This window comes from Phyllopteryx taeniolatus, chromosome 2, assembly GCF_024500385.1.
Source record: "Phyllopteryx taeniolatus isolate TA_2022b chromosome 2, UOR_Ptae_1.2, whole genome shotgun sequence".
NCBI lineage: Eukaryota > Metazoa > Chordata > Actinopteri > Syngnathiformes > Syngnathidae > Phyllopteryx > Phyllopteryx taeniolatus.
Window position 1 is genome coordinate 29,241,685 of NC_084503.1, and position 18,891 is coordinate 29,260,575.

Sequence of the window (18,891 nt, forward strand, 5' to 3'; positions counted from 1 at the left end):
ATAGGCTCCAGCACGCCCGCGACCCTAGTGAGGAGAAGCGGCTCAGAAAATGGATGGATATATATATATATATATATATATATACAAACTAAGTCAGCCAATTAAGATCCATGCTTTACGAACTGCACATTAATGACATGATGCCACTTGACAGTTCAGCCCTAAAGTAACATTCAATAATCTTGATGTGATGCATTGAACTGCTGACATCAATTGTTATATATATATATATATTTATATATTTAAACATGTCCTGTTCAGGTGGCACGGTGCACAACTGGTTCGCACATCTGCCTCACAGTTCTGAGGAGCAGTTAAAATCTCGGCCCCGCCTGTCTGGAGTTTGCATGTTCTCCCCGTGCCTGCTTGGGTTTTCTTCGGGCACTCCGGTTTCCTCCCACATCCCAAAAACATGCAAGGTAGGTTAATTGAGGTCTCTAAATTTCCCAAAGTTGCGAATGTGAGTGTGAATGGTTGTTTGTTTATATGTGCCGTGCGATTGGCTGGCGTCCAGTTCATGGTGTACCCCGCCTCTCGCCTGAAGATAGCTGGGATAGGCTCCAGCACGCACGGGACCCTAGTGAGGATAAGCGGTACAGAAAATGGATGGATGGATGTCTGGTTCAGATGCATGACCTAGCAGAATTGTGGATCTGTATGCCTTTTGTGCTGAAACAGTTTTTCTGTGCAACAGAGGAGCTTGAAATACCGTAATTTCTCGTATATAATGCGCATTTTTTCCTCAAAAATGGTCAAAAGTCAATAGGGCACATAGGGGGAAATGAAATAAACTTTCACGTTTTATAAATGTATGCCGCCATCTAGAGGTTATGAGAAAGCTGTATACTGTCATTCCAATATGCCACCGCTACCTAAAGGTTATGAAAAAGGTGTAGCCTACACTTACATTCCAATATGACAGGCGTACGTATGACTGCATATATGTAGAGCTGTGCTCATAAATTTACATACCCTGGCAGATTTTTTTTTTTTTTAATATGACTGACTGAACAACAACCATCTTTAATGTCTTTATGGTTATGTTTTGTTTAATGTTAATGCTTTTCTGAAATGCTTGACAGTTTAATTTGAATCCCATTAAAAAAAATTAAATGTGTTTCGCCTGGTCCTTTGTGTTTTCTTTAAAGAATTGTACCCATCTTAGAAATTCTGCCTGGGTAATCAAACATACGAGCACAACTGTGTTTTCTCATTTACTAACTAAAAGTAGGGCTGTGCATTTCAAAATAAGAGCAAGTAAATAAAAAGAAAGTATTATGTGTTCAAATAAAGAGCTTAACTTCAGAATAATTATTTGAAAAAACAACAAAATACAGATAATACTTCATGTTTTGGGCATATGGGTAGAAGCAAAATCATGCATTGTAAAAATGCGTTATACATAGGTAAGAAGGGTTTTCCAGAATTTTGAGGTCAACTTTGGGGGTGCGTATTACACATGGGTGCGCATTTTCCACGAAAAATTATAGTACTCCCTCTGCTTATTTATTATTATTTTAAATTATTCTGATAAACAGGTCTCTATCAAGTATGAATACCAATCTGATAAGTATTGGAGATCTGCCATTGTGACCGCAAACACACAGATTGGTTATATCCTGTCTCGTCTATGGCAGTTTGATGCCATGGAAATACACCGATGAGATACACACCTGCCTCTCATTTAACAACACAACTATTGATACTGAGAATGGATTGATGGATGGATATTGTATCTTTGTTCATCTATCCATGCCAGTGACATAGAGTGACAGGCAGAAAAATTCAATTCTTGTCCACGAGATGGCAGAAGGTCAAATTAACCTGTGAACCCACCTGTTGCCATTCAGGCAACATAATTGCTTTGTGTTCAAATAAACATAGCCATATTTTACTTTTTTAATTTGTAGTAGGGTCACTGATGGTGTAGTGGTACACTCGCCTGACTTTGGTGCAGGCAGCGTGGGTTCAGTTCCCACTCAGTGACGGTGTGAATGTGAGTGCGAATGGTTGTCCGTGTCTATATGTGCCCTGCGACTGACTGGCGACCAGTTCAGGGTGTAGTCCGCCTTTCGCCCGAAGTGAGCTGGGATAGGCTCCAGCGTCCCACGACCCTAACCAGGATAAGCGGTGTTGAAAATGGATGGATGGAATGCTAATGTCACTCACTTGGGCTAGCCCCTTAATGACACACAGACAATACTACAAATGTTGTTGTGACTTTTGGCTTGTCCTGGTGTACCGTAATTACATATTCTAAAACCAGTTTATTACTTTACTTTCGCTTATATTATGTTTGTATACAACACAGTCCTATATTTCTGTATTACAAACATTAAACACTGTGGTACGTTGTTTTTTTTTTTGGGGGGGGGGGGGGTGGAATGGATTATTGCCATTTTAAATAATTTAATGGGAACTTTTTTTTATTTATGAGTAAAAATTGACATGCAAGCTTGATGACTGAACAAATTAAACTCATAAAGTCAAGGTACCACTGCATTGGTAAACGGATACAGAATAGGCATTAAACAGAATTGAGCACTTGGACCTGCAGTGTAAATCCAGGCAAAGGGTTGGCGGTGTGATTACCATCGCTTTCACCAGATGAGTCCCTGAGCACAAACCCACCAAAAATCTCCCGCACAGACAGGTATGTATATCACAGGATAAAATTAGCTAAACTGTGAACATCTCAAGGGACAGCATTTACAACATCTGTCGTTTCTCATGATGGAAGGCGGAGGCGTACGGAGCAAGCGAGCGCTTGCCATGTCAGCGAGGCATCGAGGCATGATGAACCAAATACATCATACCTTGAGCGATGTAACTACTCATGTGACATCTGTTCTGGCACGCACAGCTGACTGTGAGCCGTATATTCCGCTCGGAGTGGGCTCTCGCCATAATGTTTGCAGAGTGCCATTCCCTTCAGCCACTTTTGTCAGCGTCAAATGTTAACAAGGGCAGTCACAGAGGGCCGACCTCAGCCAAGGCCTAACTATTTGACAGAGGCCAAATCAATTAATTTGTGGCTATAATCAAGTAGTTATCAACTTTTTATGCACCACACCTCTAAAAAACTGTGAATATGTTCTTGCGCCAGCATGGCTATGTATTACTTTGGACGCCTGCCTCAGAGTTCTGAGGTTCTGGATTTGAATTACGCCTCCTGTGGACTTTGTACAGTATATTCTCCCTTTGCTTGTATGAGTCTTCTCCAGGTGGCCCACTCCACCTTCCACCCACTTTACAAAAACATGCATGTTAAGTTCATTGAAGTCTCTAAATTGTGATTGTGAACGTGATGGAAAATGTATCCAATCATAAATCTGTACATACTTATGTAACTGTAAGTTTCACATAATGTATGTGACTCGCTTAATAATGACTAATACTGACTAATAACTGATTAGACTGTTAAGTATGTTCGTGGTTGAGGGGGGGATAGTTCATGTTTCATTAAATCAGAGGATGGCGAATTATACAAGACGATCTTACTGCAAAAATAGAAAACGATGGTACTCCGATAGACTAGCGCATTGGTTTTCAACAGTTGTGACCTTGCGACCCGCATGTTCCTTTTATCGCCAAGTCTTGACCCATTTTACAGAAATTAAGAACAATATTGCCTTTGAAAAGATATTTATGGCATTTTTAAACATAACTACAGGTTTACATGTTCAAAGTGCCTTTCAAGATACCTTATTAAGATACTGAAGATGAACATGACAACTGCCTGTAAAAAAATGAAGATATTGACACTGATCTCTTCTTTTTAGGAAAGTGCAACATCAATAGTTTGTCTTCTTTTTAGGAAATGAAGGATGAGGACCAAAGCAACCGTAACAGTTTTAACAGGCTGTATTATTATGCTATAAAAACAGCATTATTATTTTTATTACATGTGAGAGGCTGTTTAAATGCAGCTGGAAGTTACATTTACAACCCAAGTAATAACGTTTCTGACGCAAGCCTGTCAAAATAATGTTATTTTCTGAATCAAAGGTAAGTGTGGGATGCACGTTAAATATTTCACTTCTCTTACGGCATGACGTAGCTCGAATTTGTAAGTCGGAACGCGCCTTTTTCGTTCACGAGCCTTTGCTAGCGCAGTACTTAAGTCATAATTACAGTAAATATTTGTGTGAAAAAACATTTCTATATGGGCCAAAAATATAAAACAATCAAATAACAAAAAAAGGAAATATGGCGCTAACAGAGGGTGCCACGTGAAAACATATTCTTATAGCATCCGTAACCTAGAAATATTGCATGTTGGCAGCTTCGTAAACCAAGTACCCCTGTAATATTTTACCACCTGACTGCTCATCCACCCAAAATATCTCCACGACCCACTTTTGGGTCCTGACCCACCAGTTGACAATCAATGAACTTGAACACAGTCAACATTTAGTGAAGAATATACAGTAGTGGGTTGTGAGATAATGGAGGACCTAAGAGAAGTATTCTTTGAAAAAGTTGCTTTTGTTGTATGGTTGTTGTTCCTTCCTGCAAGAAGATTAAATATTCTTTAAAATCATCCAGATCTCCTCGATATTATTTAAGTAATCTGAACTGTAACAGAATGTTTGTTTGTTTGTTTGTATGTGCTCTGTGATTGGCTGGTGACAAGTCCAGGGTGTCAGCTTGGATGGGCTCCAGCTCATCCACAAAAATAGATGGATGGATGTTCTAGCATTCTCTAACATACTACATCTAATACTGAATTTGAAGAGGAAGGATTTCGGTCAAAATTGAGAAAAAAAACCCTAAAAAAAACATCTTTCATTCCCGAAATAATAATAATTATCAGAAGAAAAATGCAATATGCTCGAAAATTGTATGGGAACGCTGAGGAAATGTTGCCAAACCAAAATAAGAAACAAATAAATGGTAAAAAGCCTGTGTGGATTCTTCACCAAAAATGAGTCATTCAAATATCTGCTGAGCTATCAAATTCTGCTGACGAACCCCTAGAAATGAAAACATTTCTTTGCAATTTTGCACAAAGGCTGCTTTTAACACTATTTGAGCCAAATGCAATCACTTTTAAGGGGGCGCCCGCTGGGTGGAAACCAATTAACCTATTCAATCTGCTTCGCCTTCATTCCAGCACACATGGTCACCTTTTTTTTTTTAGATTTCCCGGTGATGAGTAACACAAGGCACACAATCGCACCGGCGGCGCCCTATTGACGTCGACCTCCGCACGTAAATTGATAAGCCATCAGTTAGGAAAGCACACTCCTCAGCAGCATTCCATAGAGGTTAAATGTACGTTTGATTTATTGGGATGTACCACTGAAGGGGAGGGGGGGTGGCTCGCCGATCAATCTCGAGGCCTCGCGAAAGCAGGCTATAGATTACAGCGGTGAACCTGTCACATGCTAAGGTAACGTGAGGCCACCGGCTGCACGGCTGATTTGGTCACATATGGGCTGTGACTGTGCTCGGCGCCTCTATAAGGAGGGAAAGCATTTTGGATCCTATTGTGAGGTCTGTTGTGACAATGCGGTAAAATGAACATGCAGTTTAGAGGGAACATGTTGACGCGTATTACCGAGATGAGCGTCGTCTCCACCGCCATCAAATGCCTCTCGCGTTTCGTAAAGGACACACATTCTCATAATAATAATAATGATAAGAGTCATAAATAAGGAATGCAATATTCCCAGAAATTGTGCGAGAATAAAGAGGAAAGGTTTCATCGAGTCAAACAGCAAGGTTGGGGGACTCGAGGCAGAAGACTTGACTTGAGTCAGACTTAATCTGAACAGACTGTTTGGTATAGAAAATAGATGGATGGAGAATGATAATAATAATAACACTATATATATGCAGAGGTGCGTAGTAACGCGTTCCATTTACTCAAGCAACATTTTCCATAAACTGTACTTGTCAGAGTACTTTAAATGCACCATACTTTTTTACTTTATATATATATATATATATATATATATATATATATATATATATATATATATATATATATATATATATATATATATAACTGCCTGACAGTTCTGGGGATTGGGGTTCAAATCCCGGCCCCGCCTGTGTGGAGTTTGCATGTTCTCCCAGTGCATGGGTGGGTTTTCTCTGGGCACTCCGGTTTCCTCCCACATCCCAAAAATATGCGCGGTAGGTTGATTGACAACTCTAAATTGTCCGTAGGCGTGAATGTGAGCGCGAATGGTTCTTTGTTTCTATGTGCCCTATGACTGGCTGGCGACCAGTTCATCAGGGTGTACCCCGCCTCCCGCCGACCCTAGTGAGGATAGCAATGCACAGACGCTAAATTAATTACATGCAGCCATATTTAGCTGACAAATATATTTAATTTAGGCTTTAAGATGACAGATATGAGAGACAATGTCTCCCAGGATGCTAAAGGGCTTTAGTAGACTAATTACAGAGGTGGATGGACAAGATAAGTCAGAGCATCATCTGATTGGATCAGGCAGGAAATGGGGGGGTTGTCCCCCCCACCCCAAGGCAGGAAAGACACTTACCACCATTTTATTTTTGGACACCCAGCAATCAGCAGGGAAGTCCTGCAGCATTGGCACCAAGAACTGCAGGCAGCCATCCCAGTGGCAAAGGAGCAGCATCATGCCGATAAGGTTGACAATCCTTACCATGGCGCTGGCCAGGTCGTAGGTCATGTGGAAGATCTGCAAGGAGGAAAGCAGGAAATGGATAGTAATTAAAACCTTGGAATCACACTGGATTGCGAAGCATGTCGCATTTCAGTACATTGAGACGGGGGTGACTCTTTGAGAACGTCTTGAGGTGGCTTTCTCAATGGCGAGGCAGGGGCATTCTTTGTTTTTTTGCGGAGCAGCCACAGGATTAAATGTACATTCTTTGACTCGTGTCTTCAGCCGGAATGCATAAATGAATTATAAGCATCTACATTTCAATTTAAATGGAGCAAAATAAACACAAAAACGTCTGACATTCGCGTAAATCTCCAATTGCACACCAATCAAACTCTTAGTGCAAACAACTCAACATTGGCAACAAGCTTAATGAAACATCCATCCATCCATTTTCTGAACTGCGTATCCTCACTAGGGTCGCAGGTGTGCTGGAGCCTATCCCAACTGACTCTAGGCGAGAGGCGGGGTACACCCTGAACCGGTCGCCAGCCAATCGCAGGACAAATATAAACAAACAACCATTCGCACTCACATTCACACCTATGGGCAATTTAGAGTTTTCAATTGACCGACCATGCATGTTTTTGGGATGTGGGAGGAAACCGGAGTACCCGGAGAAAACCCACGCAGGCACGGGTAGAACATGCAAACTCCACACAGGCAAGGCCGGATTTGAATCCGGGTCCTCAGAACTGTGAGGCTGACGCTCTAACCAGTCGGTCACCGTGCCGCGCTTGCCCTTGCCTCGTGTTAGTAAAATAACGTGAGCATTTTGAGCTAACAACAGTATACCACCACAAAGCTTTATTCAACTAAAATTCATCTGTGTTTTGGAAATTCTTCAATTTTGATAGTGTAGCGCATTGTGGACGTAGGCAGGGCATCACCTAACATTTAACTATGTTTGTGATCACAGGAGACTAAATAGAGATATGGGTCTTAATGTTCCATAACATAACTAACATGGTGATTTCATGTTTTTTGTTTGTTTGTTTTGCGCAAGAAAATTAAACTGGCAGTCATTTCCAATAATAGCAATCTATTGTGGAGCAATTGGCAAATAACTATTTGCCCTAGGAACGCCCCTTTTCCATCGCCAAATTCGACATGCGTCCCCCCCCCATGTCTTGGTGGGGACATCAGTGGCCGAAGTGGAGACCAAAGTCACTGCATAGCCGCTGTGGAAAAAGGAATTTACTATACTCTAAAGTGGTAGTATTTAGTCATATTTAATATATTGTCACTGTTCGGTGGAATCCTCCACCTCCAAAATGAAAAAAGGAAAAAACATCCATCCATCCATCCATTTTCTGAGCCGCTTCTCCTCACAACGGTCGCGGGCGTGATGGAGCCTATCTCAGCTATCATCGGGCAGGAGGCGGGGTACACCCTGAAATGGTTGCCAGCCAATCGCAGGGCACATACAAACAAACAACCATTTGCACTCACAGTCACACCAACGGGCAATTTAGATTCGTCAATTAACCTACCATGCATGTTTTTGGGATGTGGGAGGAAACCGGAGTGCCCGGAGAAAACCCAACCAGGCACGGGAGAACATGCAAACTCCACACAGGTGGGGCCGGGGATTGAACCCCGGTCCTCAGAACTGTGAGGCAGACGCTCTAACCACTCCCTCACCGTGCCGCCTAGGAAAAAACTAATAAACAAAAAACCACTGGAGACACTACATAGCCAGTGTTGACAAAGGAATGTACTGTACTAAAAAGTGGCATTAATTCATATTTTGTACATCGTAGCTGTCTGGCAGGATCTCACCTTGAAAATGACAATTTTTCAGAAAAAAAAAAAAGACAGCTTGCTTGTGTTTCCAAACACCGATTTGTTCAAGTTGCTATTATACCTTATATTGCTGTTATTTATCGTTGCACTGTCACATGAACAACAGCTAGCACGCCAAAATCATGTTCAATCGTTTAATATGCTGAAAAAGTGCTAATTTATTAGGGTGCCATGATTAAAATCATACAAACATGACAGCAAGTTACACACATCATCGCCAAGTCTCATGAAAATAAACAATCACATAGGCATACCGTTTCTTTTCACTCTGACTTGAAAGCAGCAGCTATAGCACCCCAAAATTACAATCAATTGCTAATTTAATATGCTAAGAAAAAACGCTACTTTATTAGCGTGTCACTGATTAAAATAGTAAACAAAGGACCTCCCGTGTGACTCTTTATCACTTGCTTAAGCCAAATAATTATATACCATTGCGCTCTCTCACATGAACACATCTGTAGCACCCCGAACTTATGTTCAATTGCTAAAAAATCTCACATTTATTATGTGGTCATTGATTAAAATCGTAGGATACGGCGTGATACGGCATGATGACCAAAGTCCAGTCTTGTATAACAGAGTCCCCAAGCCGTGCACAAAAAAGTAGCGGTCAGCCGAGCCCCATAACCGTACAAAAAGCCTTTAATACTGGATGTCACAACATCGAACGCCTGTCTAACGTCATCATCCAAAACCCTTTTTCAAGTGTCCAAGCCTTATAAAATGCTTCGTCAACGCAAACACCTGTGTTATGTAAACTTCCAAAAATATTTTCCAAAGGTGAGCGATGCAATCAACCCAAAAAACAGGTCTCAAAAACTTCATAAACGCAAACACCTGTGTTATGGCAACTTCCAAAAGTATTTTCCAAAGGTGAGCGATGCGATCAACCCAAGAAACAGGTCATAAAACTCACAAATATAAGTGGAAATAAATCATTTACCTGAGGTGCCTGATCTCTACAAGGAGCCATTACAGTGATTGATTCCAAAAAACAAGACTACACTATACACATTTATTTAACCTCACTATTGAAATGAATTCAATACCATGAAAGAATTAAATCTCTATCCTGTGAATCACTGTGACTGGCCAACCTGCATTTGTGGACTGTCTTCTCAATGAAAGGTGAATTACACTATGCACTATACTGCCTTGCAAAGCCAAAGCTTTTTTTTACACTGGCCACAGAGGAGCAGGTGCATCCAGATGTTCTGAGAAGCGTTCTCAGGGGGGACGCTCCACTGCTGCCCCGACTGGGACTTGGCTGAATCACTCCTATCATCAACCACTCAGCCAAATACAATAATGGCGAGCCAGGGCAGAGGTAACGGCACTGCTGGGCCGCGAGTGTTTCACGGGCAGGGTTTGGTAATCCTAATGATAAATATACTCGCAAGGCGCTGCAGGACCGGTGTACATTTTAATGGCACCGGCCATTCGAAAGCCTCTTAATCCCATAGAAGAGCACAGCTAACTGCTCCACACCTGATTAAAATCCACTCAGGGCCTTTTAAGGGCTTGCCAATGAGACCACATAGTTCATCTTTGCTGTGAGGAAGGAATGATGACATCAACTATTTTATCTGTTCAGTTCTGTCCCGTAAATATATCATTTGTCAACTTTTCATAGCAGTTGTTGATTATGATGTTTTCAAATGTCCGCAGTCATAAATGATACTGTAGTATATAGCGTACATGACAAGACTTCATGGAATGTGATGTTTTTGAATGTGATTGGTTTTGGATTGTGAGTGGAAGCCCGACGTACTCGAGGAAAACCCACCTAAACAACTTTTGTAATACAAGAATAGATCAAATATTTTGTTAATATAGTCAGTCAGAGCTGCTAGGAATGCAATGCTATCAATGTCCTTTCACCATCGTTCCTGTCATACTGGGTTGAGCGTTTTTGTTTGCACATTAAGGACAAAAGTCCTTTTTTTTTTTTTTTTTAATTCCTCTTTTTAAAAAAGACCATTTAAGCAACACTGTTTTTTTCCTCATTTTTTGAGATTGTAGGGTGAAAGCTGCAGCTGGCTACTAGTTTGGACTGAATGGGTGGCAACAATGGGAAAATGAAATTTCATTATTTGAAGGGAACTAGCCCGTCAGCAACATATTGAGAAGAAAAAGAAAAATAACTATGAACTACTTTGTTTGTGGAATGGTGAAGTTAGTTTAGAAAAAATCATTTATGAACTATGAACTGAACTAGTTCATATTTGGAACGGTGCACTGAACTTTGAACTAGTTCGCGTTGAAAATGAATTTTCCTAACACTGCCAACCGTCTTGCCACAAAATAATGTATTCAATAAAATCAAAACATAATAATGCAGAATAGCTTAAATATGTTCTTTTTAGGAAAGTGTAACATGAATTGTTGATCTTCCTTTTAGGAAATGAAGAACAGGTAAAACAAAAACACCTTGTACAGTCTCAATTATTAGGCTATAAAAACACAAACGATGGGATTTGTTATTGCTTTGGCTCCATCTGAGAACTGAGGAGAGGCTGTTTAAATGAGTTAACGAATTTGACATACTGCCTCCAGCATTTCGCTAGACATGGCATTCACTAGCCCGAGGCTGAGCTGCACCGTATTTGTTTACAGAGGAAAACTGTGGCTAGAGTGTACCGAATGTCCCCTAATGTGCATACGAATATTAAAACCATAACAGTGCCTATGTTTTAGGAGTTTATCGATATCAGCTTGTTCTACAATATGTATTACTTTCAGGTTTGTGTGAGATATAATTACACAGCATCAACACAGCGCGGCCGGTCCCAGAATACCGCAATTTACTGCCCAACAGTTTCCAGGCCGGAGTGGCCATGCTCACCAACGACTGACGTGGTAGAAACGACCTTGGGGGTGCCGGACTGCAGCCAGCTGCTGGTCGGCCCTGGCGCTGAAAGTTTCACCGACCTTACGTTTCACTGCCCAGCACCTTGCCCACTGGCGCCAGTGTACTCTGTGCCCTTGGGTACTAAATACTCTGGAGTCAGGGTACAGGCTAAAGTTCAGAACCACACCAGCACCGTTTACCAGAATCAAATCTACCCTCCTTGGCAGCATGTCAAGTTCACAGTCCCTTTTGGCAGAAGTTTTGGTCCTCCTAAAAAAGAAGGCAATGAGACCCGTCCCCTGCAACGAGGCACACCAGGGGTTTTATTGAACCTATATCCTGGTTCGCAAAAGAGATGGCAGCCTACCTAAAAAGGTTCAAGGGCTACTTGAAGTGCTTGCCCTTTCGTATGCTTCGTCTCTCATTCCTTTTAACATTTATAAGGCCAGGGGACTGGTTCACTACGGTGGATTGGCACGACGGTTACGTCCACATTCCTATACACAGAGACCACAGGAAACCTCCATTTTTTCTTTAGAGGCAACACATACGAATATGCTGTCCTCCCATTCTGCCTGTACTTGTCTCCTCATCCTTAAACAGGGAAAAGACTTGCCTTATAGTCCATCAAAATAGGGTGGAGTACCTATGGTTGAACCTGGAATCAACCTTAATGAGAGCTGGAAAGGACATCAGTTTGTGGCTTGCAAGGCACGAAGTGAGCCCCTAAGGGCTAAGGGCTATCCCGGTGTCTTCAGAGTGCCTCCCAGCAATTACATGTGGTGGACCACGGCACCTGGGCCTCAGAGAAGGAGTTCCACTGGGCCCAGTATTGCTCAAGAGTGACCATAACCATAGATGCCTCAGAAACAGGCTGGGGGTCCTGTGGAAGAACTACCCGGGGGCAGTGGGTTCCCGTTTGGAGAGGAGTTCACGTCAACCTCATCGAACAGGAGGCGGTGTATAGAGCTATGACATTTTTTCTTGCTGCTACTGTTTTATGCTGTTAAATTAGTTATTTACTCTTATTGATAAATGACTACGGTGATTTAACTATTAATTTACCTGCAAGGGATCACTATTTAACAGTATTTTACAATTCTTATGAAATACAGTTGTAAATTCACCGTAAATGTGTGTGGAACACAGGACAGTTTTGTGTCGATGTAACCTTGTAAACCTTGTGGTTGGAACAAAGTTAATATTAAAATGCCATAAAAGAAAAATAAATGCAATGACTAAATATATGAATCTAGTAAAACAGGACATATTACAGTTTCCATTACCCTTACACATCACATCGTCATTATTTGTAATTGTGGCTAAGAGGGTTTTTTTCTTGTTTTTATGTTTTACTGTCAAAATTAAGAAGTATGTTTACCACAAAAACTAAATTGCAAGAATAATGTGCAAGTTTGCAGTTTTAGAACAACTAGCAAGATTTTAAGATAGCCTCAGTTCACTCCCCCCTCGCATCTCTGACCAAAGTGAACGTGCTTGATAGTTTTCAAAAGATCATTTTAATAATATTCTACTGTCAGATCATACCAGTCTTACAAACTATAAACTTCACCTTTAAGACTGGCTTCAATAGTAAATGTGATTAATCTATTTTTACACTTGTTTGATTGCCACAAATGTCAAAAGGTAACTTGAAACTTCAAATTGCCTGTTGAGTTAAAAATGGTTTTAGGATGTTTAGGGAATGTTGGACCCTGGAAGAGATTAATTGGAAAGCCATTATTTCATATGCAGGAAAATGTTGCTGTTCCAATGTACAGTATTGATAAGACATTGTCATAAGTTAGTCCTGAGTTGATTTATTTTCATTTGTTTTAAATTCAGGTTATAATGTAATAATCACAGCAATGGTTTCATAATATGTGCAATATCCTTTCATATTGCCTGTAATGGATTTAAATGATGCTCAGTGGAACTCTGGGGTGGAAATCAACTAGCTAATTGAATAAAGTGCTGCTGTTTACTTCCCTGTTTGTTGATTTCAGTCTTGTGCGTGTTTATTTGCTTGTGTGTTAAGAACGAGGCTTCCAGCATTGTGCTTCTGTCGGGACGATACGAAAGGAGCCGCCGCCGACGCGGCACTTTCAAATCACATCATTGTAACTCCATCATGTAGGAGCACCTGAGAAAGTGTGCCAGGGTGCGAATCAAGCGTCGGGCAGCTTTTCTCAGGAGTGGATGACAGATACACAAACAACACGCCGCTCTTTCCTTTCCATTTCCTCTCGACTGATGTTTAGCCCTTGGCATGATTGTTTGTTGTCCTTTTATTAAGGGAGTAATCTTCCTTTAAATGTGGTGAAAAAATTAGCTGCACAATGTTGCAGGATGTCCAATTTCCTGTCACTGCTGTAATAGCATTCCATAACGTTAAAAGTGCTCAATTCACTCTGTGGCAGTTGAATAAATCATGAGGTACCCTCCATTTTCCTGTCGCCTCACAGCGCTCTTGATATATTTTTCATTTGAGAAATCATATTTCCAGATAGGAAATGACTGCTTCTAAGTCAAATGGAAGCAAATTTAAGCAAAAAGCAATTTGAGGCTCATCAAGGCCTTAAAGCAGGTGGTGTCCAAAGTCTGGCACAGGGGCCATTTGTGGCCCACAGCTTGTTACATTCACATCTATGGACAATTTAGAATCTAATTCACTTAATCTTAGATGCATCTTATTGGAATGTAGCAGGAAGGCAGAGTGCCTGAATGTACAAACTCCAGACAAAAGGGCCTGAGCTTCGATTTGAACCCTGAACCTCAAGCAGACGCCGCTACATCACTGTGCTGCCCATATTGAATTTCAGTTGCTGAGTGCATCTTGGGTATTGACATTTTTTAAATACATTTTTCAATTTTAAGTTAAAAATCTTTTTTTTTTCTCTTTTCTTTTCTTTTTTTTACAGAAAATAGCCATAATTAAAATTCTTATTTCATGATAAAATCACATAGGGTTTGGGGAAATGTAAATATGTAATTATTCTACTCACCTAACACAAAGCTGTGAGGTAGCCTACTTTTCTTTAAACATTTACAGTAGTATAGCACATTCTTGCCAACATTTTATTGGTTTTAGTATTTTTAATGAACAAAAGGTGAAGAATATCAACACCTGGACACCCCTACCTCAAGGACGGACACACACAAACACACGCACCCACCCACATACACACACACACGAGTGCAGTCTACTGTTAACACTGTGAAACGTGCTTTTTATGCCAGCTCTTTTACCGTCTGACATCAACTGTGTTGTCTAGTTACTCGTGTCCTCAGGCTGTCTACATGAAGAATCAGCATGTACAAAGTTAAATAAAAGCACAGCAGCTTACTCATTGGGAATAATTTCACAACTCTCCTTTTTTTAAAGAGAGGTTATTTTGACAGCAACTTTATCAACAGGCTCATTTTGCTTACTGTATATGTAGTCTACATTGTACAGTGTGTGCTGGGTGAGCAGTGACTCATTTGCATGAGACAGAAGCGCCCCCTGCCCCGCCAAAACCAAATGATTTTGAACAGAGTGTTAAACGTGGATTTTACAGGCACTGTAATTCTTTGTCCTTTGTCTATTTTGGCCAAAGCATGTTAAATACATGATATGAAAACACCTTGGAATTGTATTAAATGTCTAATAAATGTCTCCTTTAATGTGATAAAAAAACGCCTTTTTAAAATTTTTGCCCGTTAACTGTGTCATTTCAAAATCGGACAACCTCCTCCTTCAGTATCTGCTGTCACAGCCTGTTTGAGTCATTACAGTCCAACAATATCTCTGCTATATTCTCATTGTCGATGTGCCCTGTGCCACTCAAGAATAAAGCAACAAGAGCTGTCGGGGTAATGCCATGCAAATCTTCAGTTTGTAACCCCAAACTCCTTGTGTCACCTCGGCAAGGTGATTGCCCTACCTCCCCTCCTGGCTGTAATCTATTCAAATCCACCCGTGCAGGCGCAGGAACAGGACTTAAGTCCCTCATTCTTGTTGCCGAGATTGGTTCTTGTTAAAGATTGTTACTGTAACACAAGGGAATGAGATTGGTTCCGCTCTTGATTCACCCTCAAGCACCTGCTTGTAAAAAAAAAAAAGAAAAAAAAAGGTGTGATTTAAAACCCTAGCATGTACTGCCACATGCACACTCAAAACAAGCAGAGGCAGCATGAAGGATGATGGATTGCTGAGCACTTTGTTTTAATTGATCAGGACAGCGAGTGAGGATGGCAGCATCAAGCACGCAAACAAGGAGAGGCATGATTGATGAAGGTGCAACGGTTTCTCACGAGGTGCTTGCTGCTCATTAGATGTTCGTATGAGAGGCCACTCTTAAGTCTGCCAGCATTTTCCTAATGAAAACAAGCCAGGCGAACTGGAAAGGGAAACCAGTGCAGCCGTTTTGTAACTGCCAGACTGCCCCACGTATAAGTAAATAGTGTGGGAAAAGCCAGGCACACGAACTTACCTTATATAGAGAACATCAAGTATTTTCATGCTGACTTTTATTCTTCGGTCATTACATCATCATATGATAGCTCTAGATTCTGAAAGCCCTCATGGGGGCGTTTAATTTGTGGTATGACTTTATAGGGTTTATAGGGCAAATTGGTTTTTATTCTTGTGACTAGTGAACTCAGAGAAACTCCTTTGTTTAAAGTCAATTTTCACTCAATCCTAATCAGCTGAGTTTTTTGTCATGTCCAAGGTTGGAGATGCTCTGATAAAAATTGTGGGAAAATTAAGGTTTTTCCTGTGTGACTTTTGTGACCTTGAAATTTGACCTAGACACTTGTGCTTTGACATATACTAATTTCGGAGAGCAAAGAGTCTACCTTGTGAATATCAAATACTTTGGTGCTGGTTTGTCACTTGAAGTAATAGATTTTACTCACCTCTTTTAAATCATTTGAACGCGCTGCAATAGAAATCAGGAACAGCGTAAAGTTTGGCGTACCTCTATTTTGAACAAAACATGTTACTAATTTTCTCAAATAACTTCCCCTGCTATAATGTTCCATCCATCCATCTTCTTTACGGTTATATCCTCACAAGGGTCGCAGGCGTACTGGAGTCTATCCCAGCAATCTTCAGGCGAGAGGTGGGGTACACCCTGAACTGGTCGCTAGCCAATCGCAGGGCACATACAAACAAACAACCATCCGCACTCACATTCACACCTAAGGGCAATTTAGAATCTTCATTCAACCTACCATGCGTGTTTTTGGGATGTGGAAGGAAACCGGAGTACCCGGAGAAAACGCACGCAGGCACGGGGAGAATATGCAAACTCCACACAGGCGCGGCCGGGATTTGAACCCCTGTCCTCAGAACTGAGGCAGATGTGCTAACCAGACGCGCATGCGATGCCGCCCTGCTATAATGTTTTTTAACGTACTGTGCGACTTAAATATTCACCTATCCCCATAGAGACACCTCCCTTTTGCCCCTCAGGAAAATAAAAATGAGCAGTAATGGAAATTACCACAGCTCACATACTGTTGGTAACCAAAACAGCAGCATCTACAGAAGCAGGGATCAGGTCTATCAGATAAATGAAGGGATGGAGTCTTACTTTTCTCTTATTAAAGATCATCTTACATTATGTAGCGACGCCGTCATTAACCCATTAGCCATCTGGTGTGACAGTTTCTTTCCAAGGAACGGTTTTGGGAAGATATGCTAACTTACTTCTGACCATTCCGCCTCTCTTGATACTTTGTTTTAAACTTCAGCTCTGCTTGACATAACAGTATCTTCATGAGTATTATTCGAGAAATGCATTTGTAGACACACAATCATAACCCCCAGTAATTCAGTGGGCTTGTATGGTTCAATGGAAAAAAGTTTGGCTCAGAGCCTCAAGTTCTAATTATCTTGATGTTTAACAATTAAGCACATTGTCAGATTACAATGCCCTCTAGAACTAAAGCTTGTATAACTAATGTGTTGAAGATAAAAATAATAATATTTGAATAATTGGCATCTACACCAGGTAACGGGTCGCAGAGCGAAAATTATTAATAATTAATAATACAACGTAATAAGACTGGCTATAAGTACCATATTTTCTCATGTATTATGCGCACCCATGTATAATACGCACCCACAAAGTTGACCTCAAAATTCTGGAAAACCCTTCTCCCTATGTATAATGCATTTTTACAATGCATGTTTTTGCGCCTACCCATATGATCAAAACATGAAGTATCATCTGTATGTTGCTAGTTTTTTCAAAGAATGATTCTGAAGTTAAGCACTTTATTTGAGCACGTAATACTTTTTATTTACTTGTTCTTATTTTGAAATCCACAGCCCTACTTTTATTTAGTAAATGAGAAAACACACAGTTGTGCTCATGTGTTTGATTACCCAGGCAGAATTTGTGAGATGGGTACAATTCTTTAAAGAAAACATGAAGGGCTCGGCGAAACACATTTAATTTTATTTTAATGGGATTCAAATGAAACTGTTAAGCATTTCAGAAAAGCATTATCATTCAACAAAACATAAGCATAAAGATATTAATGATGGTTGTTGTTCAGTCATCAGTTGTATTTAAAAAAAACAATATTTCACAAATTGTTTCAGGGTATATAAACCTATGAGCACAAATGTACATATATGCAGTCATACGTACCCCTGTCATATTGGAATGAAAGTGTAGGCTCCACCTTTTTATAACCTCTAGGTGGCAGTGGCATATTAGAATGAAAGTGTACACCTTTCTCATAACCTCTAGGTGGCGATGGAATATTGGAATGCAAGTGTACAGCTTTTTCATAACTTCTAGATGGTAGCATACATTTATAAAATGTGAAAGTTTTTTTCCCCATTTTCCCCTATACCTTTGTATAATGCACACTATTGACTTTTGACAATTTTTTTTGGGGGGGGGAAATGCGCATAATACACAGGAAATTACGGTAACACACATCGCGTGTCATTTTCTCCCATTACCCAAGATGGGACCGGCTCGTTGAACAGAAACTAGTTCCTACTAATTACAACAACTTCAATCAATAATGTTGAGTTGTATTTGGATAATGTGCTTTTCTTTGTTTATATGCCAGTCCGTCAAACATAGCTTCACGTGAAACTAGTCTGTGGTGCAAAACAAAGTTGTGGACAACTGATCTACACAACATTAACCTCCATTTCAGTCCAACACAAACCCAAATGAGGCCAAGAGCATTCCGGAGGTGACTAAAAGCGCTAAACAAAATTGATAGGGATCTGAGGGGGTGGATGTGGGGCAGCTTTCCAGTCCGCGCAAAACAGATGGAGTGAGAAGAGTGTGATTCAGGTGAGAGATTGAATGTGTCATCGTGGAAGCTGCCCAGTGTCATCGCGCTAGTGCCTTCTCAATGCTAATGGAAATGACTCTAACAAAACAATGGCTCTCATATTGCTTCCTTATGGCCTTCGCAATGGTACAATCTCAGCATGTGTCCTGAGAAGTGGGGAACCTTTTTACTATTGTAAGGGCGTTTCAGTTTGAATTAAATCATATAAGGGCAATACTATATTCATGAAAATATCCATCCATCCATCCATTTTCT

General features: G+C 40.7%; 1 protein-coding gene across 1 annotated transcript in view; it reads right to left on the minus strand.

Annotated features, from left to right (window-relative positions):
- The window catches only part of hcn4 (hyperpolarization activated cyclic nucleotide-gated potassium channel 4), a 167,619-nt gene that overhangs the window by 86,676 nt on the left and 62,052 nt on the right, over positions 1–18,891 (minus strand). The window contains exon 3 of the mRNA XM_061765642.1: positions 6,516–6,677. Coding sequence (XP_061621626.1) covers positions 6,516–6,677 — 162 coding nt within the window. The remainder of the gene's footprint in view (positions 1–6,515; positions 6,678–18,891) is intronic.